We start from the raw sequence: 23,850 nt of genomic DNA, 5'->3' as shown, positions 1-23,850 counted from the left end.
AAGTCTCCCCTGGAGAAGAAGGGGCTAGAAATGTCTATTCTGCCCCTCTTCAAGCCACACAATGACAGACCTTCCTCTCTACATGAAAATGCTATCCAGAACGAGACAACATTTTTTGGGACCTGGTTAATATGAACATTTGCTTTGTTTAACCACACAGGTTCATAATGATTTTTATAATGTTTTTCTTTCATTCTCATTTGGGTGGGGAGGAGTTAGAATGGGAAAGAGAGAAGGTAGATTTCTATTGATTGAAGATAGTATAATTAAATTTTTTTTCCTTTTTGGTGAGGCAATCAGGGTTAAGTGACTTGCCCAGGGTCACACAGCTAGAAAGTGCCAAGTGTCTGCGGTCGGATTTGAACTCAGGTCCTTCTGACTCCAAGGCTGGAGCTCTATCTACTGCACCACCTAATTGCCCCTAATTAAAATTTTTTAAAAATAAAATACATCTTTAACAAAACTTACTAAATGAAAAAACTCCAAATTACCAGTATCAAAAATGAAAAGGATGAATTCACAACCAGTGGAAAAGAAATTTTAAAAAATTATTAGGAACTATTTCCCCCAATTATATGCCAACAAAACTTATAATCTAAATGAAATAGATGAACTTCAAATTAAACCCGTACAAATCATCAACATTTCTGTATATTACCAACAAAACCCAGCAGGAAGAGATAGGAAGAGAAATTCCATTTCTTATTAAAATAACTATAGAAAGTATAAAATATTTGGGAGTCTATCAAGACACATATAACAGCTTTACAGATCTAAATAGTTGAACAAATATTAATTGCTCTTGGGTAGGCCAAGCCAACATAAAAAAAGTGACAGCACAACTTAATTTGCTTTTTTTCAGTGCCATATCAATAAAATTACCAAAGAATTACTTTGTAGAATTAGAAAAAATAATAACAAAATTTATCCAAAGGAACAAAAAATCAAGAATCTCAAGGGAATTAACGGAAAAAAAAAGTGAGAATAAAGGGGGTCTAGCAGTAAAGTATCTGATCTCAAACTACACTACAAAGTCATGATCATAACAAGAATTTGGTCCTGAGTAATAAATAGAGAGGTTAATCAGTGCAACAGATTAGATACACAATATATAGAATATTGTATTATTGTATATTGTGTATAGAATATATAGAATTATAAGATCCTAGTTTGAACAGCCCAAAGATCTCATCTACTGGGGCAAGAACTTATTATTCAACAAAAACTGCTGTGAAATCTAGACAGTAGTCTAGCAGAAACTAGGTCTAGACTAACTGTATACCAAGACACGCTTCAAATAGCAACATGATTTAGACATAAAGGGCGACATAAAAAACCAATTAGAGGAGCATGGAAGAAATTACCTTTCAGATATATGAAGGAGAATTCATGACCAAATAAGAGAAAGAGAGGTTTAGAGGAAGTAAAATGGACAAGTTTGATAACATAGATTTAAAATGTTTGTGCACAGGCAGAACCAATTCAGCTAAACTTAGAAGAGAAGCAGGAAAGTTGTGGGGGAAGATGGAGGAAGGGAATCTTTGCAGCCGGTTTCTCTGATAAAGGTCTCATTTCTAAGATATACAGGGAACTGATTCAAATGTATATGAGTGGTCATCAGACACAAATGGGCAATTTTCAGAGGATGAAATTCAAGTTATCAATAGCCATATGAAAAATGCTCTAAATCACTAATAATTGAAGACATGTATATGAAAACTCAGAAGTATTACCTTATACCCACCATATTGGCAAAGTTGACCCAAAAAAGGGAAAATGACAAATGATGGAGAGGCCGTGGGAAAACAAGGACACTAATAAATTTTGGGGGGAAGTGTGAATTGGTCTAGCCCGGGGTGGGGAACCTGGGGCCTTGAGGCCATATGTGGCCCTCTAGGTCCTCAAGTATGGCACTTTGACTGAATCCAAACTTCAAAGAACAAATCCTTTGATTTAAGGGGACAAATTTTATGTATGTATGTATGTATGTATGTGTGTGTGTGTGTGTATGTGTATATCTATTTCTAATTGCTATCTCACTACCATTTTCAATGAGGCCTTTTTGAGATGCCTCAATATGACAGAGAGGGAACTTTGTGTTCTTAAAGGCAATGATAGAGGAACATGAGCTCTGGCAGGTACCACCAAGTTAGATAAGCCCGGATGTCTGTCACTTAAGTTTGGAGAGGTTCATCAGCAGGTGAAGAAAGAATTTTGTTTTGGCCAATGCAACTCATGAAGACCTTTCTCAGGCCCGGAGCAGTACAAATCTATCCCCCCAAAATCGAGGATGTTTGGAAGTGTCACTAGAATCAATATGACAGCACGGACGAGTGGAAAAATCCCACACAGATGACGGGCAAAACCGTGAAGGTGAGCACCAAGAAACTGCCTCTTCGTTATGCTTCCCTTCCCGAAGCCGACTCCTGGGTAATGCACGCAGGTTTGTTTCCCAAGTCCTACTGCTACTAACCATCTCCCTGGAACTTAACCACCTTTAGAGCCTACGTGCTGGTACCACGTCACAAGCAGAAGCAAGTCTTTCCGATACTTCTGGTAATTTCCCTAGATGGCTTCTGTGGTAGGGCCTGCCTTGTACCAAATTCAAGGTAATACTGGATCATATAGGTCATATCTAACGTTTATATAGCACTTCAAAGTTTACAAAATGTTTTACAAATATTATCTCATTTTATCCTCACAACAACCCTGGGAGTTACGTATTATTATTATTATTATGCTCATTTTATGGGTGAGGAAATTGAGGCAGACAGAGGTTGAGAATGACTTGTCCAGGGTCACACAGTGAGTAAGCTGGCTAGGTTTGAACTCAGTTCTTCCTGCCCTCAGATCCCAAACACCACCCTAGGCAGGATAGGATTAGGGACTGGACTTGTGAGTTCATCAATAGAGGGTGAGGAAACTCTTACTCTGCTAATCAGGCCAGCAATTTCTCTTGATGGTCTTAGGAGCAACAGTACAATACCAAGGGGATGGATGACTCATAAAGGCACGCCCAGCCTTGGGTCAGAGACAGGATTTGATCTTAGAGGCTTTTGAGGCCTGCTCGGCCCCACAGCCACTCCAAATACCATTATTATTAACCCCAAAGGTGATTGTTCTAATAATGGAATCCACATTGGGGCAGACACACCCATGTTACATTTGTTGTTTCCAGTAACTTGCCCAGCCTCGCCTGAGCTAGATGAGGTCACATCCAGCTGCCAGATGTTTTTGTCACCTTCGGCTTGGGCTGCCTAGCACATCTGAAGAGATGGAGGGTAAATACATGTACTGACACCTACTGCAATTCCTGTTCTGAGGGGGAACTGACTCTGAGCTCTACCCAAAGATCAAAGTAAGGAGGTTATCTCTGCTAACTCGTCCACCTTAGAAGCTTCACTCAACCCCTGACATCCTCAACGGCTTTGAGATAACCCTGTAAAGAGAAACCAAATGTAAAAACATCCATCTGCTTCGATGACACATTGCCATGGTGAACAGATACCCAAAGAAGGAAATGGGTCAAAGAAATGAAAGTTTTATGAATTTAGCTAAATCCTAATGTTTCTAAATATCCGATTTTGGTGTAAAAGTCATTAAAACATGAAGGTTTTGTTTTTGGCTCAGTCATCAATTGAGGCAGCATGACGTAGTGGAGAGAAAGAGCTAGATGGAAGCAGAAAGATATCTGCTACTGCCTCACATCAATTAATCAATAAACATTTATTAAGTGCCTACTATGTGCCAGGCACTATGCTATGTTGTCATCCTAGTCAACTCACTTTACCTTGCCTGGTACTCTAGGGTACTGATCTACAGTGGAGGGTGAATCCACACTGGGAGTTCCCCACACCTATAAAATCACAGGCCCAGATGCCCTCCCACTCCAAAAACTAATCACTTTTCAGCCTCCTGTTTGATTTTATATAAACCACACTATGGTAGGAAAGTTTTTTGGGGAAAACTCTCTTCATCTGCTGTTTACTTGGAATGAGGAATCAAGTCTTTTCACAAACCAAAGTTAAAATATTTGAACACTGCCTAAAAACACAGCAATCTACATCACTTCCTCCTAACTAGTCCCCTGGAAACCTCCATCATAAACCACATTCATTCAACAAACATTCATTAAGTGCCTATTGCCCATACAGCATTACAATAGGTACTGGGGAGGTGGATGGGGAATACAAAGTTTAGATAACTCCCGATCAATCTCTATCCTCATGGGGCTAGGACACAAAGAACGAGAATGTACAATGTTACCTAACAGGGACATCGCAGAACTGGGAAAATACTATGCTCTCTGAGAGGGAGCTGATCAGAATCCACCCCCTGTCATTATTCTGTAAGTAAAATCCCATTGTAAGGATTTTAATGCTACCATTTTAATACTATTTTTAATACTACTGACTTTAATACTACCATTTTAATACTACTGATAATTAAATACCCAAGATGGGCCTGGAGCTGGTCCAATCTATCTTATACCAATAGAGGCTCCTGCCAGACTCCAACAGTTTTTTGTTATAGTTGGGTTTTGGGGGCTGTATGAGAGGAAGTTCCAGAACACATCTATACTGTCCTAAAGAAATTGAGGGTCTAGTGATTTGAGTTCAAGCACCATCTTTGCCACCTATTAAAGACAGCTAAACATGGACAAGTCACTGAGATCTCCGACTCTGTTTCCTCATCTGTAACATAGTAGGCATTTCCCCTTGCAACCAATACAATGAAAGAGGGATGATACATTTCCAGTCATACGCTATTGAGAGCATCAATTGAAATAAGATTTTCTGTAGGTATAAACATTATATAATTGCATGCCATAAGTTCAATCCTCTGATTTCTGAAGGGAAACATTTCCCCTTTGGCCTTGCAAGTAAAGAAAATCCACAGCTGTGGCAATAAATCAGCACCTTCATTTTAGGGAGAATTGGAAAAACAAAAATCAAAAGCAATATATAACCAACAACATAATTAAAGTGCTCTCCTTTTATAGACAGACTAATACTCATTTTGGTTATTGTGGATACAGTCTGGACACCAGCATTGTCTTCAGAAAGATATAGACCCTTCTCAGTCTTCAGTATCAATGTCTCATTGAAAAAAAAAAGATTCTCTGAAACATATTAGGAATTTTCTCCTGATTAGAAACCACTCTTAAAGCCTCCTTGGTTTAATAATCATCCCATGGCATACATCCCAAGGATAACAATATCCTTAGACCATAGATTAAGAGCTGGAAGACCAACTAGTCCCACCCTTCATTTTACAAATGTGGACATTTCAGCCCAGAAAGACCAAGGAGAAATACACTGAAGTCAAGAAGGGAATAGAAGGAAAGAGAAGGGAAGGACCAGAATTTAATGGTGGGGCACCTATCAATTGGAGAATGGCTGAACAATTCGTGAAGCATGAATGGAATGGAATGGAATAGTACTAAAGATGAAAGCAATAATGGCAGAGAATCTTGGGTGGGTGGTATGAACTGATGCAGGTAAGTGAGTGCAACTAGGAAAACAATGCCTACAAAGATAACACTACTGTAAAGAAGAAGAACTTGGAAATATGTAAAAACTCTGATCAGCCATGTCTCCAGAGGACTTCTGATTAAGCATGTTGTCCTGGGCTGGACTGGACTTGGGAAGCAGAAATGGACAGATATTCTTGGATATGACCACTGCGTGGATTCATTCTGCTTGGCTGTGCTTATCTGTTCCAAGTTCTATTTTATTTTTTCTTTCCTCAGTTTTTTAGTTAGGGGGCAGCTAACTGCCCCCTTAGTGGCACAGCAGATAGAGCACTGGCCCTGGATTCAGGAGGACCTGAGTTCAAATCCAGCCTTAGACACATAACACTTACTAGCTGTGTGACCCTCGGCAAGTCACTTAAGGCCACTGCCTAGCTGCCCCCCCCCCAATTTTTTTTTAGTTAGGAGGAAAGGGAGAGTTTAACAATACTGATGAAAAAAATAGTGCCATTGAAACATTTTTAAAAATGCACTGGAAACTTAGGAGGAAGCACAGAAAAGTAGTATAGTTTTAAAAGTGATATGTGGACTTTATTACATGTTTTTTAAAATGTGGAATGAAACATTCTGTTTCATATATAGTCCTCTTTTTGTGTTCTGCTATATATATCAAAAGGCTTTCTTTTTTGGGGACTAATTTAAAATAAAAATAAAATTTTTTTAAAATACGGATTTTTAAAAAAATGTAATTTTAATAAAAATGTTGGATGCCCCAGACTAGCTGAATTCAAAGGCCATTTCTCCCCAGTTCCTTGTGTTTTACATTAATGAAGTCTTCTGTTGACTGAGAAGACAAAGTATGGGGATACAAATATCATGTTAAAATGATACTGATATAAAATGTTATCTTGAATATGGGCAAATGATTTTTTTCAGAAATTCTACCATTTATCATTTGTTATATTAGCTCTGCAAATCAAATCTATCAAATATATGTAATTCCAGGTTAGCCGGAATGGTAATTACTTGGGCGAGTCCCACATTTGCAAAATCCCAGTTAATTTAAGGCATGGAAGAAGCAAAAGAGAAACCAGTTTGGTGGGAGAACATTTCTGGTTGGATCCAAGACTCTCCAACCCCTTTGACTAATGTCTGCTTACCCATTAGTCAGTATCCTGGCTCATCCCCCTTGACTTAGTTCTTTTTTTTTTTTAATTTTAATTTTTTTTATTTTTAGTTTTCAACATTTACTTCCACAAGATTTTGAGTTCCAAATTTTCACCCCATCTTGCCCCTGCCCCCACCCCAAGATGGCATGCATTCTGAATACCCCTTCCCCTAGTCTGCTTTCCCTGCTATCTCTCCCCCCCTTCCCCTACTATTTTCCTGTAGGGCAGGATAGATTTCTGTACCCCATTTCCTGTATTTCTTATTTCCCAGTTGCATGTGAAAACATTTTTTTTGAAACGTGTTTTTTAAACTTTGGGTTCCAAATTTTCTCCCTTCCTCCCTCCCCACCCACCCTCATTGAAAAGGCAAGCAACTCAATATTGGCTATATATGTTCAGTTATGCAAAACACTTCCATAGTAGACATGCTGTGAAAAACTAACTCTATTTTCTTTAATCCTGTCCTGCCCCCCCATTTATTCTATTCTTTCTTTTGACCCTGTCCCTCCTCAGAAGCATTTGCTTCTGATTACCCCCTTTCCCAATCTGCCCTCCTCTCTATCATCCCCCTACTCTCTTGTCTCCTTCCCCTCCTATTTTCCTGTAGGGTAAGACAGATTTCCATACCTAATTGAGTGTGTATGTTATACCCTCCTTAAGTCAAATCCTATGAAAATAAGATTCACTCATTTCCTCTTACCTTCCCCCGGTTCCCCTCCACTGTAAGAGCCTTTTCTTTTCTGTTTTTTTTTTTGTGAGATAATTTATCCCCTTGTACCTTTCCTTTTCTCCTTCTCCTAGTATAATCCTCTCTCACCCCTTAATTTTATTCTCCAGATATGACCCCTTCATCTTCAACTCATCCTGTGCCCTCTATCTATCTATCTATCTATCTATCCATCTATCTATCCATCTATCTATATATATGTATATACATATAATTTTTTCCTTCCAACTACCCTAATACTGACAAAGGTCTCATGAGTTACAAATATCATCTTTCCATGAAGGAAGGTAAACAGTTCAACCTTAATAAGCCTCTTATGATTTCTCTTTCCTGTTTATCTCTTCATGTTCCACTTGAGTCTTGTATTGGAAAGTCAAAATTTTCTATTCAGCTCTGGTCTTTTCATCAAGAATGCTTGAAAGTCCTCTATTTCACTGAATGACAATTTTTTTCCCCTAAAGGATTATACTCAGTTTTGCTGGGTAGGTGATTCTTGGTTGCAATCCTATCTCCTTTGCCCTCCGGAATATTATATTCCATGCCCTGCGGTCCCTTAATGTAGAAGCTGCTAAATCCTGTGTTATCCTGATTGTGTTTCCACAATACTTGAATTGTTTCTTTCTGGCTGCTTGTAATATTTTCTCCTTGACCTGAGAACTCTGGAATTTGGCTACAATATTCCTAGGAGTTTTCTTTTGAGGATCTCTTTCAGGAGGAGATCACTGAATTTTTTCAGTTTCTATTTTGCCTTCTGGTTCTAAAATATCAGGGGAGTTTTCCTTGATTTCTTGACAGATGATGTCTAGGCTCTTTTATTGATCATGGCTTTCAGATAGTCCAATAATTTTTAAATTCTTTTTCCTGGATCTATTTTCCAGGTCAGTTGTTTTTCCAATGAGATATTTCACATTGTTTTCTAATTTTTCATTCTTTTGGATTTGTTTTACAGTGTCTTGATTTCTCTTAAGGTCACTAGCTTCCAATTGCTCTATTCTAATTTTTAAGGAAGTATTTTCTTCAGTAATCTTTTGGACTTCCTTTCCCATTTGGCCAATTTTGCTTTTTTAGGACATTCTTCTCCTCATTGGCTTTTTGGACCTCTTTTGCCATTTGGGTTAGGCTATTTTTTAAGGTGTTATTTTCTTCAGTATTTTTTTGGGTCTCCTTTAGCAAGCTGTTAACTTGCTTTTCATGATTTTCTTGCATCACTCTCATTTCTCTTCCCAGTTTTTCCTCTACTTCTCTTACTTGCTTCTCAAAATCCCTTTTGAGCTCTTCCAAGGCCTGGGACTGATTCATATTTTTCTTGGAAGTTTTGGATGTAGGAGCTTGGTCTTTGTTTTCTTCTTCTGGTTGTATGTTTTGATCTTCTTTGTCACCAAAGTAAGATAATATAGTCTGACTCTTTTTGCGCTGCTTGCTCATGATCTCAACCAATTACTTGAGTTTTTAACTCTTTGTTAAGGTAAGAGTCTGTTTCCAATGTGGAGAATGTACTGTCCCAAGCTTTGGGGGTTTGTACAGCTGTTTTCAGAGATACTTCTAGGGACCTGAAAAGTGTCAGTTCTTCCAAGGTGGTATGATAAGCGGTGAGGTGTTTCCTCTCCACCACCACAACAAGCTCCATCAGACCAGCGCTCCTCCTCGCCCCAGGACCGCCCCTCAGAACTGTGACCCAGATCCAAGCACGAGCAAAGCAAGAGATTCTTGCCTCAGCCCTGGCAAAGAGATCCTTGCAATCCCCCTCTGATCAGCCACTTGATTCCCCCTCAGTCTGTGGGCCGGAAGCTCAGAAGCTAGCCGCTGCCCTGGGGGCAGCTGAGATCTAGCTTCTTCTCTCACCGCAGTAACAGACTTTTCCCACTGACCTTCTAAGTTGTCTTTGGCATTCCTGGGTTGAGAAGTCTAGAAACCACCACAGCTGCCCATGAATCAGTCCTCTGAGGCCTGCTCCAGGGTGGCTGCGGTCTGCGCGCCCATGCTGAACTGTGCTCTTCTCCCAGCCTGGCGAGATATCCCTTCCGATCAACCATCCAGGTTGTCTTGGGCTGGAAATTTGTTTTGCTCTGTCTTTTTTTGTGGGTTCTGCTGCTTTAGAATTTGTTTAGAGCCATTTTTTGTGGGTATTTGGAGGGGTTTGGGGGAGAGCTCTAGCAAGTCACTGCTTTCCCTCCGCCATCTTGGCTCCACCCCCCCCTTGACTTACTTCTTAACAGCACTCTGAGTCCATCCAGCAGTTCCAGAGGTGAGGAATGATTGTGTGTTCTAGATTAATAGGAGGGTCCTACCTTGCAGAATCAATTGTGGGATTTCAGGCTTATGCTGGCTGCCTAATCCTAGAAAACCCCTTGCTTCTGAGACCAGAATACCCTACCAAACACCTTAGGTTTCTTACTTGTGAATGTGGCTTTCTCGAATAAGTTCTGACGTCTTTCTTTGAGTAATAACAACTCCTGGAAGGGCCATTCCAATTCCAACTGGTCCTTCATGGCAGAAGGGAGGGGACTAAAGTTGCAAATATCTATAGTGGGAGAAAAAGGTTTGAGTTAGCCTTGATACTCTTCAGATATTACGGGATCTATGAAAGGCAACTAGGTAATGTGGTTACTAGAGGATCAGACTTGTAATCAGGAAGACTTGAGTTTGAATCCTGCCTCAGATATATACTAGCTATGTGACTCTGGATAAGTCACTTGCCCTCATTTTCTTCACCTATAAAATGGGGATAATGATATCCCCTATTGAAGCAACTAGGTGGCACAGTGGCTAGAGCTCTGTGCCTGGAGTCAGGAAGACTCCTCTTCCTGAGTTCAAATATGACCTCAGACACTTACCAGCCATGTGACCCGGGGCAAGTCACTTAACCCTATTTGCCTCAGTTTCCTCATTTGTAAAATGAGCTGGAGAAGGAAATGGCAAATCACTGCAGTATCTTTGTCAAGAAAACCCCAAATGGGGTCATGAAGATATGACTGAACAACAACAACATATAGAGATTTAAGGTTGGCAAAGTGCTTTATTATCTCATTTGATTCTCACAAGAACCCTGTGAGATAAGTGCTAGTATTATCCCCATTTACCCAAGAGAGAAAAGGGGAGAAGGGAATAAGCAAATTATAGAGTGCCCTATGTGCCAAACACTTTGGCAAATAGTATCCCATCTGATCCTCACAACAACCCTGGGAAATAGGTGCTGTTATTATCCCCACTTCACAGTAAAGGAAACTGAGGCAAACAAAGGTTAAGTGACTTTCTCAGGGTCACACAGTAAATATCTAAGGTGAGATTTGAACTCAGATCTTCCTGACTTCAGGCCCAGTTCTCTATTTACTGTGCCACCAGCTGCCTGCAGTCCTGTGCAGCTACAAGTAGCTGACATTCAGATAACTTCCTGTCATCAAAGGGGCATAATCTTGTCCTTTGGCTATCCCTGGGACCGAAAAGAATGTTCTAAGAACAGCATGAATAATACCAGTGGCTTCAGCAGGAGCAAGAGGACACCCAGGGTTTCTTGATGAATAAAAGACAGATTTTTCTATCTAAAGTAACAAGAAGTATTCTTGTCCACAGTATTTTTTCTTCAATTAACCAGAAAGATTTTAAGTGTTTGACTGATTGGGAAAGGACTAATACAATCATTATTTTTTTTTTTCTGTGAGGCAATTGGGGTTAAGTGACTTGCCTAGAGTCACAGAGCTAGTGGGTGTTATATGTCTGAGGTCGAATTTGAACTCAGGTCCTCCTGACTCCAGGGCCAGTGCTCTATCCACTGTGCCACCTAGCTGCCCCAACAATCATTAATTTTTTAAAAATTAAAATTTTAAATTAAAATTAATTAAAATTTAATATTTTTATATTTATTTTATAAATATAAATATATTTTATATTTAAATTTAAAAGTAATTAAATTAAATTAATTTAAGTTAATTAGATTAAATTTTTAAAAATTAATTTTTTTTCAAATCAACCCTTACTTCTTCATAACTGGAGGCCCCATTTCCTATGTTCCCAATCTTCCTAGCTACTTCTTGAGAAAAAGACAGAGGTACTTAAATGAACCTATAAAAACATTTAAAATAAATACTTATTTCAAACATATTTCAATATGAATTCTCCCACTGATTCCTTAGCAAGTGTAATTTGGCAGTGGACACACATGTGAAGTAGAAATATAGAATTTGGCACCTTCATTTTGATTACACCTTTAAAAGGACACATTGTTGACCTTTTTAAGTGTAAACATGCATAAAAATCACATTTTGTGTAGCTTAAACTTTAAATAATTCTCACTTTTAACCATTCCCACTTCTATGCCTTCTTCAAGAAAACATCATTGCCACCACTGTATTGCACTGTTAATAAACTGCACTGTTAATAGCCCTTTTTTTTTGTATTTTTTTTTCCTTTTTAGGCAATTGGAGTTAAGTGACTTGCCCAGGGTCACACAGCTAGTAATGTTGATAGCCTTTGATACACACCACAGTGTACCTTCTAGAGCTGGAAAAATTAGCAAGGGATGCAAGAGAATATGAGGCATTTCCCACTTGGTTCCAGGCTTTTGCAATATGTCAAGAGGAGGTATCCCCATTATAATATGTAATTTTATATGTAATATTGTGCAACATGTAACACGTAATATACAACTGTTCCTGTTTCTCCAAATTAAACAAAAACAGCAAACAAGGCAAACGTAGGACTAACTCAAGAAGATGCAAGTGTATGTTGAAAAATACTATGAAAAAAAAATCACCTGGGTTGATTTGAGCTTCCCAGTAATTTCCTTTCTCAAAGGTTGATTCCTTCTCTGGGTCAAAGATCAGGAAGTCAGCCTTGGTGCCACCAAATCTCAAGTAGGCAGGAGATAAGCCTCTGGCTAAGGTTCGAAGCCTCTGGGAACTGAGAAGCAGGATTTCCTCAAATTAGTAAAAAGTATATTTTCACCAAGAAAATGTGGTTGATGGGTCAGTGAGTTTGTTTTCAGTTGTTAGTTAATAAAAATATAGTGTCTGCAGATCCAGTAATAGAAACGGAGAAGCCTAGAATCTGGGAATTGGAAAGGATCTCAGCAGCCATCTAGGCTAACCCATATATGAAAGAATTCCCACTATAACATACGTTGTTTGAGTTCCGCTCTCCCATAGCTAACAAACGATCATTGAGCTATGGCTCTACGATCTCCAAGGAGAAAGCTGTCACCGCTCAGAGAAGTCTATTGCACTTTTGGACAGCTTTAATTGCTAGGGAGATTTTCCTGACATCAACTCCAAACTTGCCCTCTGGGAACAAACTGAAATCGAATCCCTCAGGAAGAGGAGTCTTCCCAATTCAAGGCCAATGGACCAACCACTGCACCACCTAGCTGCCCCTTCCTACATTAGGCCTTTTCTAATAAGTCCCCTCAGCTGCTAGTGCCTCTCACCCCTGAAATTAGGATTTATTTTGTCCAGGCTTCCACATGACCATGCTGATTGATAGAATGTAAACTTCGTGAAGGCAGAGACTGTTTGGTCATTTTTCCTTCCCCCGCCCTTTTTTTTTTACCATCAAAGGCTACCACAAGATCCGGTACATCAATGAATATATCGTAAGTACTGTTAACTTGGAAATGAAAGTTGTTATTACTTTGACAGCTGAGAGGAGCATGGATTGGAGAAAGGAGAGACTTGTGGCAGGCCCCCCCAACCATTAGACTATTGAATAGTTTAGGCATGAGGTGATGAGGATGGTAGCAGCATCAGGAGAGAAGGGGACATATAGGAGATGTTATGAAGGTAAAATCAATAGAACTTGGCAACAGATTGGATGTGAGAGAGGAAAGAGAAGGGGATGACAACAGTTGAGAACTTAGGTGGCTGGGAAGATGCTGATATCTTTCTTGCTGATGCTATTTCTCCTTCATTCTCCAAGAGGACCATGACATCAGGGAGGCAATGCCATGACATACAAGTGGACCTAGTAATGGTATTGTTGGATCAAAGGGTATGGACAGTTTTATAGCCCTTTGGGCATAGTTCTAAACGGCACAAGAGGAAAAGTTTACAGTATTCAGAGTATTATAAGTGATAACTTTGATAAATGCAGTAACACCTCTAGCGAAACTTGCCTAGCCAACATACCTTCAGAAGCATTAAATAAGTTGTCGAAGAAATATATATCCTATGTACTCAAAAGATTCACATAGCTTTGAGAAATTCACAGAACTAGGCTATCAGGCAGGTCAGTTAAACTCATTGAGCTTCAGTTTATTTAGCAGTGAAATGAGGGGATTGGATTAAGTTTTCTCTGTTGATATCTTTAATAGTAATAGGGAAGAAGGGAAGGTTTGGAAGGTAAGATCATGAGTTCAATTTTGGACATGTTGCATTTAAGTTTAGAAGTGAACCCCCTTTCCAAGAATTCAACTGGAGTTGAGGCAATAACTCAACAATTATCTATTAAGCACTTCCTTTATGCAAAGCACAGTGCTAGACGTTGGAAATAACCAGTGTCTTTTCTGGCTGGCCATTTTCCACAGGGAAAGGAGGACTAGTGATGATAGCTGGTCAGTTACTGAGAACAGTCCCTTCCATGTATTTCATTGATTGCTACATCTTTAGCGCTGGAGATCTTCTAGGTCGTGTGTGTGTGTGTGAGCGTGTGTGAGCGTGTGTGTGTGTGTGTGTGTGTGTGTGTGTGTCCGCGCGCGCGCGCGAGGAGAACTTTTTTGGCAGTCAGGTGAAATTTATGGACCCCATCTCAGGATAACGTGCTTAAACATGGAAGGAAACGCCAAGTTTCCTATCCAAGTTCACAAACTTCCTGAAACCTATCCAGAAACCTCTTCGGGGGAGGGGTCCGTGGACACCCGGTTAGGAACACCCGCGGCAGCCCAACCCACTCCTGCACATTAAAAAAAAAAACAATTCAGTGTGGGCGATTTCGCCTAGGACAGTAAAGGCCGTCAGAAAGTACCTGGAAACGCGATTGGAGAACAAAGTTGGAAGTATTTAGTTCTGGGGAGAGCAGCGGGCAGCGTTCAGGTGCGGAGGTAGGAAACCAGGAGAAAGCAGACTGCATACGGAGGAGAGGGGCCGGCGAATATCAGCAGCTTACCTCAGGAAGGTGATGTACCTGGGGTGGGTAATCAGGTTGGAGTCGATGGTGACAGAGAGGAAAGCCAGGCTCACCTCCCGCACCTTGGACCTGTTCAGGTCGAGCGTCAGGACTTTGCCAGGTGCCTTCCCCTCCGTCACCGCCAGGGGGCTCCCTGAAAGAGGCGTGGGGAGCCCGATCAGATGCAGCGCGAGCCCCAGGAGCAGCATCACCGACACCCAGCCGCTGGGTTGCATCTCCGACTCTGGGGCCGGGAGCCCGCAGCAGCGGCTCAGCACCGGCAGCTGAACAGCGCCTCCTCCGCAGATCCTCGTCCTCCTGCTTTTACCCTTCTTCCCTCCTCCCTGCAACTCCTCTTCCCTTTACCCCTCCTCCATGCTCCTGTTCTCCCCCTCCTCTCCTCTCCCCCCCCTCCTTCTCTCCTTCCTCCTCCTTCCTCTCCTCCCTCTCTCCCTCCTCCCCTCTTGGCCACGTGGTACAGGTCCCTAGAGTTCTATTACCTCACAGTCCCTGTAGACTACTTGGCCACGCCTAGGTCCCTTCCGTAGTGTAGTCTTTCTGTACCTAAGGTCCATCTAGTCTCCATTAAGGTGCTCAGATTCTAAGAATCTAGCCAAGAGCTCACAGATGCTCAGATTCCTTAGGAGTCTGGCTAATATGACAGATCTCTAATAAACTTTGTCTCTGGCTGAAAGCAGTAGAAGAAGGGATTGTAGTTGGGACTTAAAGGAAGCCAGGGAGGTCAGTGCGTGGAGAGGTGGAGAGAGAGCATTCCGGGCATGGAAAAAAGCCAGAGAAAATGCCCAGAGCCGAGAACTACAGTGTCTTGTTTCTGGAACAGCCAGGAAACCAATGTCACTGGATAAAAAAGTAAGTACTCTCTTACAGGGAGTAGGATGAGAAGGAACTAAGTTATGAAGGTCTTTGAGTGCCAAATAGAGAAGTTTGCATTTGATCCTGGAGGGAATAGGGAGCCACTAGAGTTTATTAGGGGAGGAGAGGAGGGAAATAATTTGAACTTCTCTGTAGGAAAATCCTGGTAGTGGCTGAATGGAGGATAAATGGAAGAGGGAAGGGGTCTGAGGCAGGCAGGCAGACCCACTAGCAGGCTCCAGGCATGAGGTGATGAGGACCTGCACTAGAGTGGGGGCAGTGTCAGAAAGAAGGGGGCTTATTCAAGAGATGTTACAGAAATGAAATCGACAAGCTCCGGCAATAAATTGGACATGAGAGGTGAGAGATGGTAAGAAATCCAGCAAGACTCCTAGGTTGTGAGCCTGCGGGACTAGGAAGATGGTGGTGCCCTCTGCAGTAATAGGGAAGGGAAAGGAGGTGGTTTAGGGGGAAAGATAATGAATTCCATTTTGGACAGATTAAATGTAAGACGTCTACTGGATATCCAGTTCAAGATGTTTGAAAGTCAATTAGAAATGCAAGATTTGAGGTCAGCACAGAGTTTGGGACAGGATAGATAGATTTGAGAATCAACAGCATAGTAATTAAACCCATGGGAGCTCATGAGATCACCAAGTGAAATAGCAAGGAGGGAGAGAAGAGGACCTAGGAAAAAACCCTGAGGGACACCTACAATTAGAGGGCATGATATGAGAGAGATACAGCAAAAGACAGATGAGAGTGATGGGAACTGGACCCCGAAAAGGAAAAGACCACGTCTTTGAAAGCAACCCAGTCCCCGAATGTTCCCACACATTTCAGCAGCCCTGATGAGCCCAGGTGAGGCCTCTCATCCCAGGCATCTGGCCCACCCCATCCTAACTAGATACTTGACAGTCCTTTCACTATGGCACTTGACCCACCCCAGACTACTTAATACTTTTTTCACTATTACACCTGGCCCATCCCAGGGATTTACTACTCCTTAATCCCACCCAGATCTTTTTGATGTCCCTTTTTTGTATATAAGCATCAATCTCACCCCCATTAAATTGCAGATTCAGTAGGAATCTCCTGCACTTTTGGTGTTACAATAAACCTTGCTACTTTGACTGAAAGAAGGTTGAGAACTTGAATTCTTTCCAGGCAGACTTGCCCTGTACATTTTGGGGTTCCCAGCAACCCCAAACTGCATCAAGAGGTCAGATATGTAGAAGAACCATAAGGGAGTGATTTCCTGAAAACCTAAATAGAAAAGTTTATCAAGGAGGAGAGAATGGTCAACAATGTCAAGAGCTGCAGAGAGGACAAGGGGAATGACGATTGAGAAGAGGCCATTGGGTCTGGCAACTAAAAGATTATTAGTAACACTGGGGAGAGCAGTTTTGGTGGAATGATAAGGTCAGAAGCTGGATTGTAAAGAGTTAAGAATGGGAGGAAAGTGGAGGCACCTATTCTAGATGGCCTCATTACAAAGGGCAGAAGAGATATAGGAAGATAGTCTCTGGGGATAGAAGGATCAAGTGATGGGGAAGACATGGGCATGTTTATAGGCAGTAGGGTATGAGCCAGTAGTAAGGGGGGGGGTTTGAAAATAAGTAAAAGAGTGGGGATGACAGAGGGGGCAATCTGTTGGAGAAGATGGAGTAGAATGTGAGCCCTTGAACAAATAGAGGTAAGGAAGAAGGCCACTTCATTATGTGAGACAGGATGAAGGGGGAGATAGTGACAGATGGCATCTGAGTGATAGGAGATGAAGAGGGAAAAAGAGGAAACTCATGGCAAATAACTTCACGTTTATCTATAAAGTATAAGGACAGGTTCTCTGCTAAGCAGAGGGAGGGAGACTTGTGGGAAGTTTGAGTAGGGATAAAAAGGATTGGAAGAGCCACTGTGGAGAATGGGATAGCGAGCTGATAAGGGAGGTATAGTAGGATTGTCTAGCAGCAGTGAGGTCTTAGTTGAGGTTGTGCAACATAATTGTGGAGTGGACACAAAATGGTTGCATGATTTTTTGCATCTTCACTCAGTAGAATATATGTAGGAGCAAAGGCAGCTCCTATGGTGGGAATGATCCAATGATAAAATTAGGCTGGGCATAACTGGCTATATGATAAGGGGGCGAGGCATTCAAGAGGGGAGGACAGGGAAGAACTGAATTGGTTCACTAAGGGGTCAAGATGGGGAAAAGAGGAGAGGGTAGCAAGAGAAGGGGAGATGGGATCAAGGGATTGGAGGACATGGTGCAGATGAACTGTAGAGTTTTATAAGAGAAGGCAGAGGGAAAGGTGAAAAGCCAATAGATTATGATTGGATAAAGGGATTTTGGAATTTATGAACATGGAAGTGGTAGTACATTTGTGGGTTATGGCAAGATCAAGGTTATGATCATCTTTGTATGTGGCTGAGGTGGGGTGGAACAGTAGCTTATGGGAAGTGAGTAGTTTGAGGAACTGAGTAGTTAAGGTATTTGAAAGAAAGTTAACATGTACACTGAAATCCCCTAAGATAAGTGCAGGAGTTGGGGAGGAGAGAAAAATTGTGAGCCAGGTATTGAATTCATTGAGCAAGGAAAGAGAGTGACAAAAATGTTAAGCAGCACAAGGCCAAGTACAAATCCCTGGGGTGTTCCACTAGAAATCTCTTGCCATATTCTGGCAATCGAACCAATACCGAACTCCTGTAATTTTATTATCATCTAATCCATGTCTCTCTCATCTTCTGTACTTGAATATTATGAGAATATTATGGGCAACTAGGTAGTACAGCAGATAGAACTCTGGCATGGAGTCAGGAAGACCTGAGTTTAATCTAGCCTCAGATACGTACTAGTTATATGACCCTGACCAAGTCACTGAAACCTCTATTTGCCTCAGTTTCCTCATCTGTAAAATGAGGATAGTAATGGCACCTACCTCCCAGAGTTGTTGTGAAGATTAAATGTGATAATAACTATAAAGCTCCTAGTACAGTGCTTGGCACAAAGCAAGTGCTATTCCTAAGAATTACTTTATCAAAAGCTTTGCTAAAATCTAGGTAAACTCTATCCATAGCTTTCACCCATCTACTAGTTTAGTAATCCTGTCAAAAAAAGAAATGAAATTAGCCTGTGGTGACCTGTTATTGATGAAGACGTGTTGACTTTTTGCACTATCCTAATCAGATGTTTGCTTATCTGTTATAAAACTTTCCCAATTTGGCACAAGAAGGCAGAGACTCTTTTTCTCTTCTTTTGTATCCTGGCACTTAGCACAGTGTCTGACACATAGCAGGTGCTTCATAAATATTTACTGACTAATTGTTAAACATGTTAGAAACTTTTAAAACTAAGCAGAAATTCCCCCTTGACTTCCTTGGCTCCAACCATCCAAAATCCACGTGGGCTGGTCTGGCAGGAAGACCTAACATGGCTGAGAATGTCCTTCTTCCCTCTCCTTTTCTTTGCCCCCTCCCACAGGCTGAGGCTACCCATAACTCATTTGGGCTGCTTGACTGCCCATAAAACTTGGATGAGATGGGAATCATCAACTCTGTTCCTCTCAGTGAGATGGAGGACCACCAGGCCTTCCCATTTGACCTTACCTCTATAACCTACTAACCCCTTACATTCTCATTTGACCTAGTAATGCAGTCCAGAGACTCCTAGGCCCTGCTGTCCACCCCACCAGTTGGAACTCTTAGAATATCTTGGCCTTCTCATTGACCCTGTAGCCAAACTTCCTTTTATGTGTTGTTTCCCCCAATTAAAGAGTATGTTCCTGGAGAGCAGGGGCTGCCAAGCTTTCTCTGTATTTCCAGAACTTAACACAGTGCTTGGCACAGAGGAACCACAGAAACTCACTTAATCCAACAAATGCCAATTTAAATTCAATTCAATACAAGTGCTTATTAAGCAGCACAGAACTAGGGATGCAAAGAAAAACGAAATGATAGTCTCTGACCTCAAGGTAGGGTGGGATAGGGGATACAGAGTTTATGTCACCAAGTCAATGCAAATAATTTAAAAGGGAGGGAGAACTAACAATTGGGAGTCTAGGAGAGGCTTCTCATTAAAAATGGCACCTCAGTCAACAAACATTTATAAAGCACCATGATAGCAGCTAGATGGTACAGTGGATAGAATACCAGGCCTAAAGTCAAGAAGGCTCATCTTCCTGAATTCAAATCTGGACTCAGACACTTCCTAGCTGTGTGACACTAGAAGTCATTTAACCTTGTTTGCCTCAGTTTCCTCATCTGTAAAAATGAGCTGGAGAAGGAAATAGCAAACCACTCCAGGATATGTGCCAAGAAAACCTCAAATAATGATAAATGTTTTTTCTTTCCTTCATTCATTCACCATGGAATCTTATCTCTTGCATATGCAAGATTTTATAAGTGCTCCATTTTGTTGCTTATATATAATTGCATTTATATATATTTATCATAAAAAAGAATGTTTATTTTTTCTATATGATATTATATGTTGATTTCTTGAGTGAAAAATTATTTGGTATTGATAGACTATAATTGCGTTGGACATTTGACTTTTTTTAGTTAGATGATGTTTGCATAAATTCTTCTAGCTCAAATTTTTATGTATCATGTCTAATGCAGGCATATAATGTTATTTGAAATGATGCCACAGAGTTCATCCCATATTTGTTAATGTTTAGTAGAGAACCACCCACAGCTCCTGATTTATACTTTCGAGGTGCAGGTAATAAAGAAGATGGTAGGAGTCTCCTTTAAAAGATACGCTGAAAGAGGCTTAGTATCTATGGCATCAGCTCAGAATAAAATGCCAATAAAAGCAGATAATTGCAAAATGCCTGGATTCATTGTCAAGATATTCACAGAGGTGACAGAGTCTGCTAAGGAACCAGTGAGCATGGAACACACAAATTATCAAACACCAGAAGAAGACTCCTCCATAACATTTGGGAAAGAGACTGAGCCTACAAAATGGCTCCATGAATTGGTCAGGTCCCTACACACCTGGAGCCATCTCTTACTCACTGGGGAGTTAATCAGGCTTCCTGATGAGCCATCATACAGTAATGATGGACAGCCAAGTAAACAGGCTCATCTGCATATTGCAAAAAGATTTACAGAGGTAAATAACTCAAAAACTTTTAATACTGGCAAAGGTGAGCTTATATATTATTACGCCCAAGAGTCACAAAGAACTCAAGGTATCTCAGTCACACTGGAATGTAAATTCAGATGATAAGAATTAAATCTCATTTTAACCCAACACCACAGTCATAGAGAGAAAACAGGGTGCATCAATGGGGGACAGGAATAGCCGGCATAAGCCTTCGATGAGCTGAATTATAATTATATCATAATAATAGTCAACAATATAGAAATCACAGTGTCAGAACTAGACCTATATATGACGTGCCAGATAAAACCAGAAAGGTGATTACTCACATAGCCAAACACAATGCTGCAATGGCAAATATATTATAATGTACAATTATATCTTGCCCTGTAATTTATACTATTCATTGTTGTTATTGAAATATGGGTTTTTTTTTTTTACTGTCCATAAAATACTGATACAAATGCATTTATGTAATGCTTTTTGTATATATTTTGCATATACGTATTTTAGTAATGCGTACTAATGCTTTATCTCTTGCATATGCAAGATTTTATAAGTGCTACATTTTGTTGCTTACATATAATTGCATTTATATATATTTATCATGAAAAAGAATGTTTACTTTTTTCTATATGATGTTATATGTTGATTTCTTGAGTGAAAAATTATTTGGTATTGATAGACTATAATCGCGTTGGATATTTGACTTTTTTTAGTTAGATGATGTTTGCATATATTCTTCTAGCTCAAATTTTTAATTTGCTGAGGCTTATTCAATGGATAAGGGAGGGGGGTGCAGGAAATGAGAGAATCTGGAACTGAAAATAAGATAAAATTGAATGGTTATAGAAGAAAAAATATAAAAAAACTAGAAAAAATAATTTGTAGAGGGCTGCAATTGTGCACTAGAGGAACTTTCACTTTCAAATATGAAGTTTAGTTGCTCAAAGGGGTAGGAAAAGAACCCTTGTGTAAAGAGTATTGACGAAAATCAACTTATAAAGAGTCTGTCAGATAAAAATATTGAGGAGAGATACAGATCACAGACCGGATAGCGAACTTCCTCTCAGATGAATATGCTGATATGCTGTTTGAAGGCAGAGAAATACCGGAGGGAATGATGGCTGCAGGACATGGAGGTCCATTCTTTGGGGTCTATCCATTTGCATGTGACTGGTTTTTGAGTTTTAAACATTGTAACTGACACAATTACGAACTGATTGCTTGGAACCTCTGGGAAGGTTATATAAGGACAGCTGGGTTGACATCTTATAGAAAGCCAATCAGTGGACAAGCATTTATTGGACATTTACTATGTTCCTGACAGCATGCCAAGTTCTGGGGATGCAAACAAAAGTTAGAACATATAATCTTTCCGGAAGGAACTCCCATTCTGATGGAGGAGTCGACATGCAAAGTGGCCTGCCAACTCACTGAGCTGTTAAAGGGGGAGGGGAAGAAGCTTTTGTATTCAGCATTTGACCCTCACAACGGCACCAGAAGGCAGGTGCTATATCACTCCCATTTTACAGTTGAGGAAACTGAAGCAGACAGGGGTTAAGTGACTTGCTCAAGATCACTCAGTTAGGAAGTATCTTAAGGCCACATTTGAATTCAGGTCTTCCTGAGTCCCAGCATTCTATCCACTGAACCACCTTTATAACATAACACAGAACATAGTCAACCACACCTAAAGGCCATGAGCCCATTCCCCATCCTTGCCTTGATGGTTTCTCACACCTATCCACCTCAGCCCTCTCTCCAGTGTTCCAATCCAGATGTGCCCTCTGGAATGCTTGCTCCATAAAAAAAAAAATTTCCTTTCATCTTAAGCCTTTCTTATTCTTTCCATCTTTTGGTCTTCTTAGAGACATGGCTCCCTACTGATGACACCATTTCCCACATCACCCTTTCCAATCACCTCTGACTTGCTGGTCATAATGGTGGAGAGGTGGGAATACTTCTGTGAGGAAAGAAACTAATGAAGGTAGTTTGCTGTTGTTGTTCAGTCGTGCCCAACTCTTCCTGACTCCAGTTGGGATTTTCTTGGTAAAGATACTGGAGTATCTTTCCTTCTCCACTGGATCCAGTGGGTCCATTTTGTCAGGTAATCAGAGATTAAGTGATTTGCCCAAGGTTACACAGCTAGGAAGGCTGGATTTGAACTCAGGTCTTCCTGACTCCATTCTCAGTGTTCTATCTACTGAGCCACCAGCTGCCTCAAAGTAGACTGAGGTTCAAAATTTCTGAGCTTTATCACTTTATTAACAGAGACCATGAATCTGTTAACAAGGTGGGTAGAAATGGCGGCCTCCCTTCTGCCAAATGACCCCAAGCAAGGGCTGACTGGATCTTTTAAACCTAGGTGTGCCTTCCTTTTGATCTGCCTGACCTCATTTGGACCTCCTCTGCCCAAGGTAAAACAATCCCAGTTGGTAGACATTTTTAATGAGGTGGGGGGATGAGGGCAGCTTTTATTGTTGTTCAGTGGTTTCAGTCTTGTCAGACTCTTCATGATCCCATTTGGGCTTTTCTTGGCAGAGATACTGGAGTGGTTTGCCATTTCCTTCTCCAGCTCATTTTACAGATAAGGAAACTGAGGCAAACAGGGTGAAGTGACTTGCCTAGGGCCAAGCAGCTGGTAAGTGTCTGAGGCCAGATTGTTCAAATATGGCCTTAGACAGTTACTAGCTGAATGATCCTTATGAAGGTAGACAACATACGGAAGTTGAATCAATTCACGATAGAATTGTGTTTGGAGTAGAGGTAAATACAAGACAAAAACTTGGCCTTTAGGTAAATTTCTGCCAGAATGTAGGGGAAGGATGAAGTTAGCAAGGTAAGGCATGGGAGAGTATTTCAACCTATGCCAGCTTGGTTTAAGTCTCAAGATAGAATTAAAATCAGTTTTCAATTTTACACTCTTTCTTCCTCATTGCTACTTCCAGACCCACCTTCATTAAGCTACCTCTCCTCCTTAGGGGTCCAGGTTATCAAAATTTATCAGCCCTTCTAGATCGTAGGGGCTGTTACCCACTTCCTTCCTAAGACATTTTTTCTTCTTCAATGAGTTTCAATACCTGGCTCATAGATTTTCTTCTCCTCATCTCCTGCCCTCATAACTAGGGAACTTCAACGTATATTCCCACACTCCCTCGGATACCCCAATTTCAAGTTCTTTAATCTACTTAGGGAAGCAGCTAGGTGGCTCAGACAATAGAGTGTTGGGAGGGAGTTGGGAAGACCTGAGTTCAAATGCTTGGTGTTTGGACTCCTACACTCAGGAAGTTGACATATATTGGGTAGAGAGCTGGGCCCATGGTCAGGAAGGCCTGAATTCAAATCCAGCCTCCAGAAACTTACTAGCTGTGTGACCCAGGGCAAGTCACTTAACCTCTGTTTGCCT

General features: G+C 40.9%; 2 protein-coding genes across 3 annotated transcripts in view; one reads left to right on the top strand and one right to left on the bottom strand.

Annotated features, from left to right (window-relative positions):
- HPSE (heparanase) overlaps positions 1–14,812 on the bottom strand; it is a 47,714-nt gene extending 32,902 nt beyond the window's left edge. Inside the window, exons 1-3 of the mRNA XM_027854449.1 lie at positions 14,462–14,812; positions 12,120–12,265; positions 9,765–9,890 (exon numbers count right to left, since the gene is read on the bottom strand). Coding sequence (XP_027710250.1) covers positions 9,765–9,890; positions 12,120–12,265; positions 14,462–14,697 — 508 coding nt within the window. The 5' untranslated portion in view covers positions 14,698–14,812. The remainder of the gene's footprint in view (positions 1–9,764; positions 9,891–12,119; positions 12,266–14,461) is intronic.
- Positions 14,813–15,233: 421 nt separating this feature from the next.
- Positions 15,234–23,850, top strand: part of CCDC158 (coiled-coil domain containing 158) — a 115,993-nt gene continuing 107,376 nt past the window's right edge. For both annotated transcript variants that reach the window (XM_027854575.1, XM_027854566.1), the window contains exon 1: positions 15,234–15,331. The gene's annotated coding sequence lies outside the window, so the exon portion shown is untranslated. The remainder of the gene's footprint in view (positions 15,332–23,850) is intronic.

This window comes from Vombatus ursinus, unplaced genomic scaffold (genome assembly GCF_900497805.2).
Source record: "Vombatus ursinus unplaced genomic scaffold, bare-nosed wombat genome assembly UNPS02010461.1, whole genome shotgun sequence".
NCBI classification, from domain to species: domain Eukaryota; kingdom Metazoa; phylum Chordata; class Mammalia; order Diprotodontia; family Vombatidae; genus Vombatus; species Vombatus ursinus.
This window is presented reverse-complemented; position numbering and strand designations above follow the sequence as displayed.